The sequence below is a fragment of the Rana temporaria genome, chromosome 2 (genome assembly GCF_905171775.1).
Source record: "Rana temporaria chromosome 2, aRanTem1.1, whole genome shotgun sequence".
In the NCBI taxonomy this organism is placed as follows: Eukaryota; Metazoa; Chordata; class Amphibia; order Anura; family Ranidae; genus Rana; species Rana temporaria.
Genome location: NC_053490.1, coordinates 371,455,548 through 371,474,383, shown reverse-complemented (window position 1 = coordinate 371,474,383; position 18,836 = coordinate 371,455,548). Strand labels below are relative to the sequence as shown.

The 18,836-nt window shown below is 43.4% G+C and overlaps 1 protein-coding gene across 2 annotated transcripts in view; it reads left to right on the top strand.

The window, feature by feature from the left end:
• The window catches only part of DEF6 (DEF6 guanine nucleotide exchange factor), a 111,765-nt gene extending 99,088 nt beyond the window's left edge, over window positions 1-12,677 (top strand). The window contains exons 8-11 of one of the 2 annotated variants that reach the window (XM_040337782.1): window positions 151-317; window positions 5,522-5,720; window positions 7,436-7,526; window positions 12,354-12,677. In XM_040337782.1, the coding sequence (XP_040193716.1) occupies window positions 151-317; window positions 5,522-5,720; window positions 7,436-7,526; window positions 12,354-12,505 (609 nt within the window). In that variant the 3' untranslated portion in view covers window positions 12,506-12,677. The remainder of the gene's footprint in view (window positions 1-150; window positions 318-5,521; window positions 5,721-7,435; window positions 7,527-12,353) is intronic. The other variant, XM_040337783.1, reaches the window with a different exon arrangement.
• The last annotated feature ends 6,159 nt before the right edge of the window (window positions 12,678-18,836 follow it).

Here is an 18,836-nt window from a genome sequence, read left to right as displayed (position 1 = left end):
CCGGTGACGTCAAGAATTTTGACCGATCAAAAAAATTTAAGAATAATCGAGGAATTAATCTTTAATTTCCCCAGCCCTACTTTTTCTTATTTTCATAAATGAGACCCCCCTGCTTTTCACATTCTCACTTTTACATAATTTTTCCACAAGGCACGTGCTTCTATGCAGGCAGAGATGCAGCAGAAAGAGTTGGAGGCTTTGCGCCAGAGACAAAGGATTCAGGAGCTGGAACAGCTGCAGGACCGTTTGCAGGAAGCTTTGGCTCAAGAAATCAAAGCACATCAAGATGAAGAGGAGTACAGACATGCACAGGCGAAGTAAGTTATCATTAGCATCACCCTAAATGGTTTGTGTATTTCACAGAGAGGGTTGTTTATCTGAGATAACATTTCACATGTTTCCACATTAGATAGCAGTAGGGCTTCAATGATTTCCTATTTAAAAACTTTGCAGTAAATAAAAAAAAAAATGGTATTTAAGGCACACTGGGGGCCGGATTCAGATAGGCTAGCGGATCTTTAGATCCGCGTAACCTATCTGATTTACGATCCGCCGCCGCAAGTTTTTGAGGCGAGTGCTTAATTCAGAAAGCACTTACCTCAAAACTTGCGGCGGCGTACCGTAAATCCCCCAGCGGGATTCAAATTCCGCGGCTAGGGGGAGTGTACTATTTAAATCAGGCGCGTCCCCGCGCCGATCCAATAGCGCATGCGCCGTCCGCAAATTTTTCCAGCATGCATTGGTCCAAATGACGTCGCAAGGACGTCATTGGTTTCGACGTTAACGTAAATTACGTCCGGCCATATTCGCGAACGACTTACGCAAACGACGTAAAAAATTCAAAACTCGGCGCGGGAACGACGGCCATACTTAACATAGGATACCCCGCACTTACCCCTGCTATAGCAGGGGTAACTTTCCGCCGGAAAAAGCCGAACGCAAACGACGTAAAAAAAAGCGCCGGGCGGTCGTTCGTTTCTAAATCGGCGTAAATGCTTATTTGCATATTCGACGCGTAAAAGACATGGAAGCACCACCTAGCGGCCGGCCAGGAATTGCAGCCTAAGATCCGACGGTGTAAGTCACTTACACCTGTCGGATCTTAGGGATATCTATGCGTAACTGATTCTCTGAATCAGTTACGCATAGATACGACCGTCGTATCTCATATCTGAATCTGGCCCTGGATGTTTAGCCAGGTGCATGAGGCTGCAGCGATTAGGTGTGGGCGGAATGAACAGATGCACTGTGAGAGACTGACAGCTGCTGCAGCAGTATGTGCCTTTTTCCCTAAAGGCCCAACTTTCCTAAGTTTGAAACTAAGGTCTACTAACAAGCTGCACACTCTCATTCCCCTTGTCCATTGAGCATACTCTTTTTGGTCATTATAGGACAGGTAGATGATTTAGGGTTTGCCTCAAAGACAATATAGTCGCATAGTAAAAGTTCTAGGCATCTTGTGCAGCCTGCGATACCTTCAGGCATATGTAATGCCTAAATGTGGGTAGGGGGCGCTGATAGGCACCTGAGATTCCTGCTGGTCAGTTCAATAGTGCCCGCATCCCGGCACTGAGGCTTTAGGCTTGTCAATCAGAAGAAAGATCGTGGAAAACTATCACAATAGAGAGCGAAGTCCGCGCTGGAAGGATCTGCAGGAATCGCTTGCTGATGACGACATATTGAAACGTACGTCGAGGCGACACGCAGACCACGCACAGCATCTTCCTGTCCGGCTGGCTTCTCAGCCCTGCGAGGTGGAGCGCACGCTGCAGATCCTTCCAGCGCGGACTTCGCTCTCTATTGTGATCGTTTTCCACAATCTTTCTTCTGTTTGACAAGCCTAAAGCCTCAGTGCCGGGATGCGGGCACTATTGAACTGACCAGCAGGAATCTCAGGTGCCTATTTATTGTCCAATGGTGACAACAAGCTGTAATTGACCTCTTTCTATCGAATTAGGTCAACTCCATGCGGTAAGGGGCCATCCTTTATGCACATTGGGTGATATAGATTGGTGAAGGTGGAAACCTGCTTATCATCTTATTTTATCTCATCACATGCACAGTGATAACAAGGATCATATGGACACTAGCTATTTAGTTCATTTACTCTACGGACCTTCTTTGTGTGCGTTTTTTGCATACTCATTTTATGGATGAGATCACGTCTCTTTAGCATTATTGCACATTTTTTCCTTTGGCACTTCATTGCACATGCACTTTATTGTGATTTTATACATTTTTATATGTTCACTGTTTTTTTGGATTTTCATGTTTGTTTATCAGCGCCCCCTACCCACATTTCCACATTTTATTCTTATTTGAATTTTTTGGGGAACAGCTTTTTCATTACTACATATATATTTTTATATATTTTGGCGCAAGATCTTTACCCCATATGTAATGCCTAAGCGTTTCCCTTTAAGATACATTTTCACACTTTACAAAATGTATATAATTTATGAAAGCACAGAAAAATACATTAAAACAGTGTTTTGTTACTCTACCTATTTTAGTTATCCTATGCTAAATACTAGAAACTAACCTAAGTGTGTGCATTGTCTTGTTAGTAGGGTATTTATTGTCTATGTGCAATACCTACAATTTTGTTTGTGCAAAGGGGTTTTCAAAGACTCCATACTAAAGCGCATATCCTGCAGTTCCCAGGGACCACTTTAGTTACTCTGCATTTTGTGCTCTTAGGATGTTACAATTTTTAACAATAGTTGGAGACTTTGGGCCAGATTCACAGAGATCTGCGGCGGCGTAACGTATCGTCTTTACGTTACACCGCCGCAAGTTTTCAGCGCAAGTGCCTGATTCGCCAAGCACTTGCGTGTAAACTTACGGCGGTGTAACGTAAAGCCGTCCGGCGCAAGCCCGCCTAATTCAAATGGGGCGTGTACCATTTAAATTAGGCGTGCTCTCGCGCCGAACGTTCTGTGCATGCTCCGTGTGAAAATTTCCCGCCGTGCTTTGCGCGAAATTACGGCGCCCCGATGTATTTTTTGAACGGCGACGTGCGTTACGTCGTTTCGTATTCCCGGACATCTTACGCAAAAAAAAAAAAAATTTGACACGGGAACGACAGCCATACTTTAATATGGCTGTTCTAAATGTAAGCCATGAAAAAGCAGGCTTATGTTTGCGACGGGAAAAACTGACTAGCGACGACGTAAGAGAATGCGACGAACGCGCATACCTTCGTGGATCGCCGTAAACAGCTAATTTGCTTACCCGACGCTGGAAAATGACGCAAACTCCACCCAGCGGCCGCCGGAAAATTATACCTAAGATCCGAAGGCGTACGAAGCCGTACGCCTGTCGGATCTTAGCCAAAAGCCGTCGTATCTTTGTGAATTACAAATAAAGATACGATGCGGCAAATTTGAAAGTACGCCGGAGTATCAGCAGATACTCCGGCGTACTTTTTCTGTGAATCTGGCCCCTTGTTTTAGCCATCGTGCAGACATTGGCCCATATTCTCAGTGAAGTTACGATGGAGTATCTCAGGATACTCCATCGTAACTCCCTTTTTTTGGCCAGTGTATCTATGCGACTGATTCTTAGAATCATTTTCGCATAGATACACTTAAGATCCGCCATCTGTAAGTCACTTGCACTGGCGGATCTTAAATGTAATGACGCCGGCCGCCGCTAGATGGCATTTACGTGAAGGACTCATTTGCTTATGCAAATGAGCCTTCTACGCCGATTCCCGAACGAGTTCGCGTCGCGTAACCGTCGCTAACGTCGTTTGCGTAAGCGGAAACTTACCCCTGCTATATGAGGGGTAAGTTTCCGCAAGTCCCACGTAGGCCATGTTACGGATGGCGTCGGGTCCGCGTCGTGTTTTTTCGTCGGGTACGTCGTTTACGTAAGTCGTTCTTGAATACGACTTTACGTCAATGACGCACACGTCAGCGTCATTGACGTTTTCCGCCGAGAACTGGAGCATGCGCACTGGGCTTTTTGAAGCCCGGCGCATGCGCAGTTCATTAGAATCGGGGGCGCGCTTAATTTGAATACAAGCCGCCCCCTTGGAGATTCGCCAGGCTACGCCGGGGCATTTACACTCCGCCGTCCCAACTTACGGAGCAAGTGTTTGGGGAATACAACACTTGCTCCTGTAAGTTGGGACAGCGGAGTGTAAGTGCCTTAAGCGCAGCCCGCGGATTTTTAGAGAGAATATGGGCCATTATGACCAGGGAAATTTAGTGTTATCATAGAAACATTGTACTACTCTGGGGAAGGGATCAGGATTTTTTACACACTATGATTGCTTATACCAGTGAATTCCACTAGTACAAGCAACCATTTTTACTTAAAGTGGATGTAAACCCGAATTTTTTTTTATTTTTTTTTATGTCACAATGTACAGTATAAGATTTCCTATCATCTGTGTCCAGTACTGCCAAACAGAGTTAATCCAGCTCTGAGCAATCCTCTTTTATTGTTCAGTGAAATAAAACGGACTTGCAGAGAAAAACCTTAGTCCGTTACGCCCCCTTGCTATGTGTGACAGGTTATTTACATATCTCATGCACTAGCCTGGAGACAGGCATTATTTTCTAATTCCCACTCCTTTTCTGAAGTCATGTGGTTACCTTTCTGGATTTTGAATGGATGTTAGTGATCATAGCAGAATTCAGTGTAAGGAATACATAGGAAAAAATGCATGTTGACAAGGGGAGTGTAGATGTGGGCAGGAAGTCTACTGACATCATGACTCCACCCACAGAGCTCCTGACAACAGATCCACCCACAGAATCTGCAATTTTTCAGGTCTCATAACAGACAGAGGGGAGACATTTGACAGGTAAGGATACATGCAGGACGCTTGTATATCCTTATAGATCAGCACTATGGCAGTAGTTTAGAAAGGATGAGAGTGGGTTTACACTTTGATGAAACTGGTTCATTTAGTGTCTTTTATTGTGATTAGCTGTGATTGGCCCTGTCTGTAACATGTGATCACTTTGACCAATCACAGCTAGCAACACAGTTGTACACGATGAATGGCATGAAAGAAAGTCATCCATTGTTTACGATTGTCATTTAATCCATTGTGATTGCTTGCAGCAATTACATTTCACAGACAGTGGCCCGGGAAGGTGATCTGTCAACAGCTACATCCAGTGGACACAGCTGGTGACAGATCGTGCCACACCGCGGCCTGGAACGACAAAAGTCCATCATTTGACAATAGGCTGGGTCGTAAGTGGTTAAAACATAGAAAATAAAAATACAGTATCCCCCCCCCCCCAAAAAAAAAATAATATAGTAGCAAATATAAAAAACAAAGCTATTAGGGGGCCCTCAGGCCATGTCAGGGCCTGTATTTGAGACCCACTATATTTACCAATTTGACTCCAGGGAAGGACAGATTGCTTCAGGAATATGGGGATTTTTTTTTTCAGTCAAGGTATTTCAGGTTGTAGTATTGTATTGTGATGTGATGTATTACTATACTTTGTTCATATTTATTTAATGTTGTTTATTGCCCCCCTTCCCCCCTTGACAGATTGCTTATGCAAGAAGAGGACAAACTTCAAGCCCTTATTAGAATGCAGGAAGAACAGGCACAGTTTGTAGAGATAGCACAAAGGGAAAAACAAGAGCTACAACAAGAAATGGAGTCAAAGAACAAAGAACTAAATGAGGCACAGAGACAGCTTGAAGATGTAAGGGAAAACAGACAAAGAGCTGACAGAGATGTACAGGTGTGTAGTCCATGAAGATGCTCTAAAAAGGGTCATTAATAGTTAAGAAGGTCAAGACTTTCAGGCCTTGTTCACACCATGGTGCAAAGACGTTTTTCTGCTTCAAGTAGGTTTTGCATTACCATAGATTTATGTGGAATTGCAAAACCCACTTGAAGTGAACAAATGCCCTAAAGATTGCACTACTCTTATTCCCCATACACACAATGGGAAATTCTGCCAGCAAAAGTAGGATGTGAGCTTTTGAACGGAAATTTCGACCGTGTGTATGCTCCATCGGACTTTTGCTGTCGGAATTTCTCAAATTTTGCGACAGGAAAAATTCCTATCGGAAAATCCGATTGTCTGTAGCAATTCCGACGAGCAAAATTCTGACGCATGCTCGGAAACAATTCGACACATGCTCCGAAGCACTGAACTTCATCGTAGTGTTGTACGTCACCGCATTCTGGGCGGTCAAAACTTCAGAGAACTTTTGTGTGACCATGTGTATGCAAGCCAAGCTTGAGCGGAATTCCGTCTGAAAAACCATCCAAGGTTTTTCCGACAGAAAATCCGGTCGTGTGTACGGGGCATAAGGCTCCATTCACACCTGATCACGAGCACCGTGATTGTCGCATGGTAAATCGTGCTGCAATCGCAACATGATATACTTGTCGATCAAAAAGGAACGCAAGCTTCTTTTGGATGACAGCATCGTGCATTGTGATTTTCCACGATTGCAGCGTGATTTACTGTGCAACAATCGGCAGGGGTACTATAAGAAGTAATGACTTCGCAAACATGTCCTGCGTTTTGCAGCAATTTGAAATTGCCACGATTCCGCCTGCGTTTTAGGTGTGAATGGAGCCCTACGATCTGAAAGATTAAAATAAACCAAGTAAAAGTGATTGTACTTGTTCTGATTTTATTAAAAAAATAACAAACATGTTATATTTTACCTGCTCTGTGCAATGGTTTTGCACAGAGTAGCCCAGATCCTCTTCTTTTTGAGTCCCCCACCAGTGGTCCTAGCTTCTTCCCCCTGCTGAGTGCCCTAGTAGCAAGCGTCTTGCTATAAGGGCACTCCAGCAGGTTCGCTCCCAAGCTACGCTACTGTGAATGGACATACACATACAAAGAGCACAGCTCAGCCCCACCCCCACTCTCTCCTCATTGGCTCCCGCTGATATGTGAGCCAATGAGGAGAGAGATATCTGGGAGTGCTGCTACTCTCATGCACATCGCTGGATCGAGATCGGGCTCAGGTAAGTACAAGGGGGAGTTGCACCCAGAAGGTTTTTTACCTTAATGCATACAGTAGAATGTATTAAAATAAAATAAAACTTTCTGTATTTAGAACCACTTTAATTTGGCTGCTCAAAGTGAGGAGAGCTCTGAGAGCGGTTTGGAGGGAAGAGATACACCCCCCTTCACAAAGTACACAGGAACAGAGCGGAGGCTGCTCCCTCCCGTCACCTTTTTTTGTCTTGGTGTCTGGAAAACTTGTCAGAAGCGACTCATGCAGATAGCAGGGGAAACCGGGCAGCAGACAGAAATTACACTTGGTGCTCTTATTTGAGGAACATACACACTCTAGTCTAGAGGGATATGCTTTGTTCATTTTTCAGGTCTAAAGTTTACAACCACTTTAAGCGAATTTGAAAACAGACGGGCATTTAGTACTCATGGATGGGTATCTTGTTTAAAACTGTATTTCTGTATGTAAAATGCAGGTGGCACAAAAGAAACTTCACCAAGCCAGTACAAATGTCCGACATTGGAATGTTCAGATGAATAGGTTAATGCATCCTATATCTCCTGGAGGTGAGTCATCTATGTACAGAATGCAATTTTAAATTACTAGCTGCATTGAAAGTTTTTTTTGGGTCCCTCACAAAATGTTTAGTGAATCTGTGCTGTGTCTGTGCAGAATGGCAGTGCTGGGTCTAAAAGCAGCCAGCATCCAAGCACTAACACTCTCACGTGGGAGAAAGGGGTTTGAGGCATATGACCCCCATACTCGAATTTAATGGGTATTTCTTTTTGCTCCTGACAGCTAAAGTTGCAGGGGACCACAAGGGAGAAATGTGAGCATAGGTGGCCAACAATTAAACTTAGCTACTGCTTTTGTTTGCTTTGTGCTGCATGGGCAAAGCACAGGTTCACTTTCAGGGCTTTTAAATTGAACATACCTTGTTACTGATGAGCTGATATTATTTGTTTCAGTTTTGTTCATTCTTAACCACTTGGGATCCGCCTGCCGTCGATTGACGGCTACAGTGCGGATCCCAATCTCCAAACTGCCGTCAATTGACGTCCGCCCCTTAGGGCGGTCCCCGCGCGCGCTCCAGAGCGCGCTGCGGGGAAAATCTGTGTTGGCCGTGTCCCTCGGACACAGCCAATTACAGATCGCCGCGAACGGCCAATCAGAGTGGCCGTTCGCGATGCGATCTGTGCGGCCAATGAGAGATGATCTCATATGTAAACATATGAGATCATCTCTCATCTCCTCTGGAGAGGAGACCGATCTGTGTCTCTTGTACATAGAGACACAGATCGGTCACCCCCCCCCAGTCACCCCCCCTCCACCTACAGTTGGAACACTATATAGGACACACATTTAACCCCTTCCTCACCCCCTAGTGTTAACCCCTTCAATGCCAGTCACATTTATACTGTAATTAGTGCATATTTATAGCACTGATCGCAGTATAAATGTGAATGGCGCCAAAAATGTGTCCGATGTGTCCGCCATAACGTCGCAGTCCCATTAAAAATCGCAGATCGCCGCCATTTCTAGTAAAAAAAAATAATTAAAAAATAATAATTCTGTCCCCTATTTTGTAAGCGCTATAACTTTTGCGCAAACCAGTCGCTTATTGCGATTTTTTATTTTTTTTACCAAAAATATGTAGAAGAATACGCATCGGCCTAAACTGAGAAAAAAAAATGTTTTTTTTTTTTAAATTGGGATATTTATTATAGCAAAAAGTAAAAAATATTGTATTTTTTTCAAAATTGTCTCACTTTTTTGTTTATAGCGCAAAAAATAAAAACCGCACAGGCGATCAATTACCACCAAAAGAAAGCTCTACTTGTGGGGAAAAAAGGACGTCAATTTTGTTTGGGAGCCACGTCGCACGAGCGCGCAATTGTTAGTTAAAGCGATGCAGTGCCGAAAGCTGAAATTTCACCTGGGCAGGAGGGGGGTATATGTGCCCAGTAAGCAAGTGGTTAAAGGGGTTGTAAAAGTTGTTTTTTTATTTTCTAAATAGGTTCTTTAAGCGAGTGTATTGTTGGTTCGCTTACCGTTTCCTTCGATTTCCCTTCTAAAAAAATGTTTTCTTTGTCTGAATTTCTCACTTCCTGTTTCTCCTCAGTAAGCTTGCCCCCATCATCCGAGCCGTTCTGGCTGGGGGTTAGTCAGCCAGAACAGCTTACTGAGGAGCAACAGGAAGTGAAAACTTCAGACAAAGAAAACAAAGAAAAAAAAATTTAGAAAGGAAATTGAAGGAAAAGATAAGTGAACCAACAATGCACTCGCTTAAAGGACCTATTTAGAAAATAAAAAAATAAACCTTTACAACCCCTTTAAAGGATACGTTCACCTTTCGTAACGTCACATGTAACACCCATATTCAGGATGTAATATGTTATGAACAGAGCGGTCCCTGCTGTGACAGCTACCAGGGATCTTCTCCCCCCTCCCGCTAGCTGTCACAATTAAAATAAATAAAATAAATAAGTATCACTCAGTCCCAGGGTCCTGTGAATGGAAAATTACAAGGTGCAGCTGCCGACTTGTAGTTTTTAATAAACTACCACAGCGCTGTGAGAATGTATCGGCTTCCTCATACGGGGTACAAGCAAGCCGATATACTGACAGATCTGTAGGAGATCTGCAATGCTTTACAGGCTCCTGCAGCAACACATAATAAATGCACACTTTTGTACCTGCAAATGTGCATTTATTATTTTGTGTGAAAAGGTAAACATGTCCTTTAACCCCATTCCTGAATGCTCAGAGAGCAGAAAGGATCACGATCATGTGACTACTCTGATTGGCTGTTGCAATGGTCAGATGATTGGGAGCTGGCCTGCCAACTACTGATTGATACTTGGGACTAAGAGCTGTCTGACAGTTCGGTCTCTGTACTGGGAGCTTGCAGAAAGCACTCTATCAGCACAGAAACATTGGCACCCCAGTGACGCATATGTGCGATGTGTCGATGTTAAAGCGGAGATTCGCCCAAAAGTGAACCTCCGCTTTTCGGAACCCCCCCCCTCCGGTGTCACATTTGACACCTTTCAGGGGGGAGTGGGTGAAGATACCTGTATAAAACAGGCATTTGCACCACTTCCGGGTATAGACTCCCACGGGAGTCCGGCCCCTCCGCGTCACCCCCCCCCCCCATTGTGTTCTGGGAAACAGAACGGGGAACAGTGGGAACTGCACAGCGCGACTCACGCATGCGCAGTAGGGAACCGGGCAGTGAAGCCTCAGCGCTTCACTTCCCGATTCCCGTACGGAGGATGGCGACGGGGGAAGCTGAGAGCCGAGCTACCGCTCGGCTTCGGCTGCCAACTTGGACAGGTAAGTGTTAATTTTTTAAAAGTCAGAAGCTGCTGTATTTGTAGCTGGTGGCTTTTTAAAAAACAAAATTCAGGTGAACCCACCGCTTTAAAGTGTTATGTAGGGGGCAACAAGTTAGCATTCCTGTACAAGCAAAACAGAAATACATGTATTTGTATTGGAATATGCCTGGTAGGGGACACTGCATGAAAATGTTTGTTATACCATGTTGAATGATTTCTGATTCCTCCAAATAGCATTGCATGTGTATGAATTTGCTGGGTAAACCACACATCGTTTTGCTCGTCGAGTTCCTTGTTAGGCTGTCGAGGAACTCGACAAGCCAATTTTCTCCATTCCCGTCGAGGAAATAGAGAACATGCTCTCTTTTTGGCTCGTCGAGTTCCTCGACAGTTTCCTTGTCGAAAAATGTACACACGACTGGTTTCCTCGGCAAAAAAAAAAAAACAGCAAGTTTCTTGCTGGTTTTTGCCGAGAAACTTGGTTGTGTGTACGAGGCCTGAGTCTTGCAGAGGAGGAAGATCAAAAATAGCAGTGTTTTTATGGTTAACGTTTCAATGAAGCTCAGTCCATCTTTCTCAGCATCTCTTTTATATATAATTAAAGTATACACATATTTGCATGCGCTTACGCTAAAGTTTTTACAGGAATTGTTTTATTTTAGCTCATACAGCATTTTGGGGAGTTAGAGCTGCTTTTTCTTATTTTACATTGTTTTTTGTTGCACAGAGGCTACACACTAGCAGCTGCTGTTTTTTTTTTCTTTTAGGAAAAGCTACAAAGTAAAGAGTGCAAGTATCTTCTCTGATATTTTAATGTTTATTTATGGAGGAGTGAAGTTTGTGCTGAATTCCTTTATTTTCTGAAATGTATTTTTGGTTTGATCTTGCATGATTTGTTGACAAAGGTGTAACCTGACAATTTTCATGCAGGGCAAGCAAATTAGTAAGCCCCCAACACATATTTAGGTAGATTCAGTAAGAGTTAGGCCGGCTTATCAGTAGATAAGCCGACCTAACTCAGAATCTACGCCGACTTATGTTTAAGTGTATTCTCAATCAGAGATACACTTAAACATATCTAAGATACGACGGCTTGCGCCGTCCTATCTTAGGTTGCAATATTTCGGATGGCCGCTAGGTGGCGCTTCCATTGCGGTCGACGTAGAATATGTAAATTAGTAGATACGCCGATTCACGAACGTACGCCCGGCCGACGCAGTACTTTTACGCCGTTTACGTAAGAGATAGGCCGCCTTAAGTTAGAGCTAGGCCCTAGTTGGAATAGTAATGTTAAGTATGGCCGCCGTTCCCGCGTCGAAATTCAACATTTTTACGTCGTTTGCGCAAGTCGTCCGTGAATCGGGATTTTCGTTGTTTACGTCCACGTCGAAATCAATAGGCCCGTGCGGTGTACTTAGCCGCAATGCACACTGCCCGGCGCATGCGTAGTGAACAAAAAAAACGTCAAAAACATAAGGTCAAGCCCCATTAACATAAAACACGCCCCCTTACACAGATTTGAATTAGGCGCCCTTACGCCCGCCCGCTTTAGGCTACGCCGCCGTAACTTAGCAGGCAAGTACATTGTGAATCATGTACTTGCCTCGCTAACTTACGGCAGCGTAGCTTAAATGCCTTAAGCTACGCCGCCGCAAAGTTGCGGCAACGTACCTGAATCTAGGCTATTGTTTACACAGATCATGTGCACTACTTCTGCAACCAGTAATTTTTATGTGGGAACCACATTTTAATAGGTCAGCAAGATGTGGGGTTCTCACTTTGTGACTAAAAGTGTTGTCTGTGTTGCTTGAATAAACCAATTGGTTTCTTTGTTTAATTTTCAAAAATACACCAGCTCTATTTGTGTGAAAAAATTATATAAATTTTGTTTGGGTACAGCATTGCATGACCAAGCAATTACAAGTTAAAGTAACACAGTGCTTAATAGCAAAAATTTGGCCTGGTCAAGAAGGGGGTAAAACCTTCCAGGGCTGAGGTGGTTAACTACATTTACAAATACCTTTTAATTCTCAAAATGTGTTTTTATTTTACCAGAAAAACGCACAGCCTCTGCTGGTAGATTTCAAGGATTATGGGGCCCAAGTCTCATTCGTCGGGACTCATCTATTAAAAGACTGCAGATGTTAGCCGAGAAAGAAATCCCCCAAAGTACTGGAGACCAATTGGAAAAATCAGTAAACCTATGAGAGAATCTGTCAGCAACTGAGATTGTTGTAGTTTGTGTGTATAGATAAAAAAAACGTTATGTATATTTTCTAAAAAACAAAAACAAAGCCATTTTGATATCGGTGTATTGCAATAGTTACTTTTTAATCATGCTAATGAGGTTCTTTGTAACTATTAAAACATAAAATCTGAGTCCTGTGTCATTGGCTTTATTACAAGCTTGTTATAGGTAACCAGGAATGAACTTGTAAAAATGTGACGATATATAGATATGCCGTGGTGTGAGACAAGAAAGCAAACGTGCTGTACATCTTTTACAGTGAAATTGCACAATTTCCTTGCTATTGTACTTACAGTTACTGCAAAGAGGATCTTTTTTTTTTCTTCTGTTTTTAGTAATTGACAGAGTGATATATATGAGAGACCACATTTGTTTGGTAATTTCCTTGTCACATTCATGAGCTAAAGGAAACATATTCTAATGAAATTGACAGCTCTGGTCGGAGCTGCTGTACTAACCATGTGAGTTGTTGTGTTCTTCTGACGCCCCCTGTTTCAGAAAACTCAGATCAGTGCTCTTTGCCATTGGCCTTGAAGATGCTGATCGAGAGTCAGACAGCTGCTGGTTTTCCAGCATGCTTGTCTGACAGAAGCCAGTCCACTTTTGTTGGACAGACCAGCGTACACAAGGGCCGAATGTCTGTTTTTTTTTTTAACCAGCCATCGTCTCCCAACATTCAGCCCGTGTGTACGGGGCTTTAGGCCTCGTTCACATCATGTGCAGAGATGTCCCTTTTTCTGCACAGGTTCTGCAAGGGCACAAAAAAAATGATTCTCTATGTCAGGGGTCTCCAAACTACGACCCTCCAGCTGTTGCGGAACTACAGGTCCCATGAGGCATTGTAAAACTCTGACATTCACAGACATGACTAGGCATAATGGGAATTGTAGTTCCTGAACAACTGGAGGACCATAGTTTGGAGACCTCTGCTCTATGTGCCCTATTCACATCGCAACAATGGTATCGTGCAGATTTTTCTTTCTGCGCAGGAATCTGTGGTGTGTATAAAACTCACAAAAACGCACATGAAAACTGATGTAAACTTGTGCACTCGTTCTGGTAAAACTAGCATTTGTAATGGAGATAGCACATTCATCACGCTGTAACAGACTGAAAAGCACGAAGACTGAAAAGCACGAATCGTCTCTCACCAAACTTTTACTAACACAAAATCAGCAAAAGCAGCACAAAGGGTGGCGCCATCCAAATGGAACGTCCCCTTTATAGTGCCGTTGTACGTGTTGTACGTCACTGCGCTTTGCTCAAGCATTTTTTTTTTTTCACGATCGTGTGTATGCAAGGCAGGCTTGACTAGAATCACGTTGAGAAAAACGTTGTTTTTTCCATGACATTAAAAACGGTCATGTGTATGCGGCATTAGTCATAGAACAGCCCATGGCACACCAAGCATAAATTTATACCACAACTCCTTTCCCTTATAAAGGTGGCAAGAAACAAGTGAAATTTTTTTTTAAATTGTCAGTCTTTTTTTTGTTTATAGCACAACAAAAAAAACCCAGAGGTGACCAAATACCACCAAAAGAAATCTCTATTTGTGTGAAAAAAATGCATCAATTTTTTATGGGTACAGCGTCGCACAACCATGCAATTGTCAGCTGAAGTAACAGTGCCATATCGCCAAAAATGGCCTGGTCAGGAAGGGGGGTAAACCTTCCGGAGGGCAAGTGGTTAAGTAAATACTCAACCCCATAAAAAGAAAAGGCGCTCGTTCCTCCTCCATGTATATTCTTAAAATGTATTGAGATGTCTGAAATGTTCTTAGCATTAGGATTCATTGAGTCATTAAAATGTTCACTGACTCTCACTCTTAAAGGTTTACTTGTATAACCTATATATTGGAGAGTACACTTTTCACACTCACACCATGAATCGCACAGGAATGCGCTGTGACTTCCTTTGTGATTCACTTGCAGTTCTGTGCAATGCGATTTCAGCCCATTCAATTTAAATGGGCTAAGATCGCAAGAACACCAAAGTGCATGCACTACTTTAAAACGCACTGCATGGTACAAAAGTATAGTGTGGGTAAATGCAAAGAGAACAGGATACTTTTTAATACAAGTAATGTACATAGTACAACAGGCACATATCAGGAATATGAAATATTGGTGTCACATACACTTTAATATATTGTTTAATAACTAAACATTGCCAGTAGCAAACAACTGGACTTTAGTGCATTTTTCTGCATTCTACAGTATATGCAGCTATTAAGAGCACAACGATTTGAACCAGCCAAAGAGAGCCATGTGTGTCCATGAGGAATAGATTAAAACAAACTGGGGGACAAAAAGGTTGCTAAGGTGGGTGCCTTCATCGAGAAAACCTGAAGCCATTTCTCAATGTAGAAAATAGGTCTTTAATCGCAAAAAAAGAACAGGAAGCTTAACAATATCGATCACCTATCTGTATTACACTGAGAAGGAGACATTTCTGCAGATTAGCCTGATCCTTACTGACCAGGTCTGATCTATCCCTTTTTTATGCTTTTCTATTACCTCTACAAATCTACCAATCATGGTAACCTCGTTCTTTCAACCTATTAGAAGTTACATTACACTCCATAGCATAATCCTCCACTGTAGAGCAATTCCTCATTACTCCGATAAACTCCCCTCAGGCACTGATTTAATGGTGTGTGAGGGATGAAAGTTATTTGCTAAGAAGAGCGATTTGCATGCAGTGGATTTGCAAAACATTCTAGAGCTAACTATGCCTGTGGTTACACTGCCCTCTAGTGTTATGTCCACAAAATCAATCGATTTTCAATTACTCACACAAGAGAACTGCAGATTTAAATTATTATCATTAAGGCCCAGTTCACACTTGTGTAAGTTCATAACGAATGCGATGCGTCAAAAACACTTTGAATTCGCATGTTATCCCTAAAGTCATTGTTTTCAATGACGGTCGTTCACATACATGCGTTGCGATTCCTCTACGAATGCGATGCGATAAAAAAAAGGTCTTGTCCGACTTTACTGCGTTGTGAATTTAGTCTCAATAGACATCAGTGCAAATCGTTCTGGAATCGCAATGATGGTTCACATATGTGAGAATTCTTCCCCGTGATTCTTCACAAAAACCAGAAAGTACAAAGGAAGTTAACACCTTTTTTTTTACACTATGATTTCATTGGCTAGAACATTAATCGCAGCTATGTCCCACTCCTGAAATTTGCGTTAAAATCACGGTAAATTCGCCATAAAATTTGCACCTTAGAATGGACAAAAAACTGACCAAATTCACAGCGCATCAGTGTGAACCGGGCCTAGGACACTGTACAAATGTTTAGGCTTAATGTACACGGGACGTAGGGTGACCACATTTCCAAACTACCATTCAGGGACACTCCCCCTTCCCAAAAATCAGCTTGTGCTGTAACGAATCACAGCACAGTGATTGGACACAAGAGGCGGGATTTAGGATTTCTCCAATCACAAGTAAGGGGCGAGGATTGTGCTCCCCCAGGCACTCCCGGACAGAATAAGTACTGTCAGTGAGTAAAGCGGTGATGTGGCAGCCTTTTTTGGGGGGCATTAGTTTGGCTTGGGGGGTGGCTGTGTCAGTTTCATTCCGGGACACTGTATTGTCCTGAAATGAAGGTGCCCGGGACAGACCTGCAAAATGCGGGACTGTCCCGGGCAATCCGGGACACGTGGTCACCCTAAGACGTTTTGTAACCTCTCCTGAACTATTTAACGTGACCGATAGTAAACGACATTCACTTTTAAATGCCGCGTTTAGCAGCGTTTACATTTAGGTATCCTTGTTTTTAGCTGGCGATTCTGTGCAGTGCACCATAAGAACGATCAATACTTGCATAATGGTACGATGTGTTGGCCTGCCCTGCTTGCTCACTTTCCTGTGGAGACATGGCTTTTTGGCTTAATTGGATCTGAGGCTTGTTGGAGATCGATAGACACAACATATAACAGGTGGAAAAGCTGAGCTGGATATACCTGTAGTGAGGAGTAACAAATCACTGATGCACATATCGGCCTTGAAAGGTCATGATATCTTTTTAAGAGGATATATTTACTTTAAAGGGGTGGTTCACCCTAAAAACTACTTTTTCTTATTCCACTGCCCCCCCACATTACAATCCGATTAAGGCTCTTATTATTTTTTTCATGCTGTACATACCTTAGTACAGCATATTCACCCGTGCATCCGGGTTGCGAGTCCCGCGGGAGTGGGCGTTCCTAACGTGTGTGATTGACGTTTTGCCCAAAAACGAGCTCCCCCCGTCACGCAAGCCGCGTCACGATTGGCGAAAGGAGCCGAACGGCGATGCGCATGCGCAGTATAGCGCCGACTCGCCGTTCGGCTCCTTTCGCCAACCGTGACGCGGCTTACGCGACGGGGGGAGCTCGTTTTTGGGCAAAACGTCAATCACAGACATGTTAGGAACGCCCACTCCCGCGGGACTCGCAAGCCGGATGCCACGGGTGAATATGCTGTACTAAGGTATGTACAGCATGAAAAAATCGGATTGTAATGTGGGGGGGCAGTGGAATAAGAAAAAGTAGTTTTTAGGGTGAACCACCCCTTTAATTACCTCACGGGGAGCACAAGGTTTAACACTTATGCCGCGTACACACCATCACTTTATGTGATGAAAAAAAACGAAGTTTTTAAAAACGTCAATTTAAATGACCGTGTGTGGGGGAAAACGTCGTTTTATGTCTTGTAAAAAACGACAAAAATAAATTGAAGCATGCTTTAATTTTTTGTGTCGTTTTTCAAAAACCGTCGCTTTTTGTTTTACAAAAAATCACCGTGTGTAGCAAAAACGACGTTTAAAACGACGTTTATAAACCCGCGCATGCCCAGAAGCTAGTTATGAAGCGAGCTTTAATGGAAAAAAGTGGTGAACGTAACCTCGCTTTGCTAGACCATTGTGAAAAAACGATGGTGTGTAGGCAACGTCGTTTTTGAAAATTGAAGTTTCAAAAACGTTGTTTTTTTACTTCACAGAAAATGTCATTTTTTTCCATCACATAAAGTGATGGTGTGTACGCGGCATTACAGTTGATTTGAAAGGACATCACTATTTTTCTTTCACAACAAGACTTTTTGGTGTTTTGGATCTCCTTTTTCACTTTAATTATCACCAAGTTTTGTGGATCACATGAATAGACTTTTATTGTTTAAAAATACATTTTTTTTTTGCATATTGATTTTCATTATCACAATAATGACAGTGAAACATTTTGCTTATTTTACTTGCATAATAGTCTTTGCTTCTTGTCTGGATGAATTACAACAGCAACAGCAGTTCCTGTGTGTATAAAGTCATGAGGCTCAGTTCTCTGTCTACTTCCTGGAAACAAGCCTTTATCCCACATTACAGTCCTCAATGGGTGTTTCTGACCCAACCAGCAAAGACAGGAACTACCTGTCTATACCAATTAACTATGTGGTAAGGAGTCTCCTGTGTAAAAATTAAAAGTCAGTAGCTACAAAAACTGTAGCTGCTGACTTTTATTAAACTGCCACTCACCTGTCCCATGATCCAGCGCTGGGCTCAGCCCAACCTTTTTCACTTTGTGTCCTTGCTTCCTGGTGCCTGCATCTTTACTATGGGCACCCGGCTGTGACAGCTTGTGGCTTCACAGCTGGGTGCACACTGCTCAAGGCGCGAGCGGCACTGCACATTGCAAGTTGTCTTGCAGTCTTTTTGACCTATCACGTGTCCCAGAAGCAAGAATGAGCTCCAGCGTGTTCGCATAGTACACGTGCAGAGCCCGCCAGGAAGTCTGCACGGCGCTGCGCTAATCACAGCAAGGGAGACATTTCCCGATCTCTGCAGCCGAGCATCGGGACAATGTCTCCCTGGCTGTGATTAGCGCAGCGCCGTGCAGACTTCCTGGCGGGCTCTGCACGTGTACCATGTGAACACGCTGGAGCTCATCCTTACCCAGAAGACTGCGGGAGGGAGGAGAACTTTTGCTTCCGTTTACCTAGGCAAGTGATGGCAAACCTTGGCACACCAGATGTTTTGGAACTACATTTCCCATGATACACAACTAATGTCATGGATCTGCCACCCAGCGCAGGGGTCATCTAAGGGTTAACAATGTTGCAGAGTGATTTCAGTGATTGGCTCAAAGCTGCACAGAGACCTTGCTGTCTGATCTGCAGCTTGTACATGTGACTATGTAAGAAAAAACATTAGTTTATGTCCGGTGAGCACCCGTGCGCATGAGTGCGGGCATCTGCAGATGCCTAGGTGCGCAGCGGACTGCGTGCAGGAGCAGCGTGGC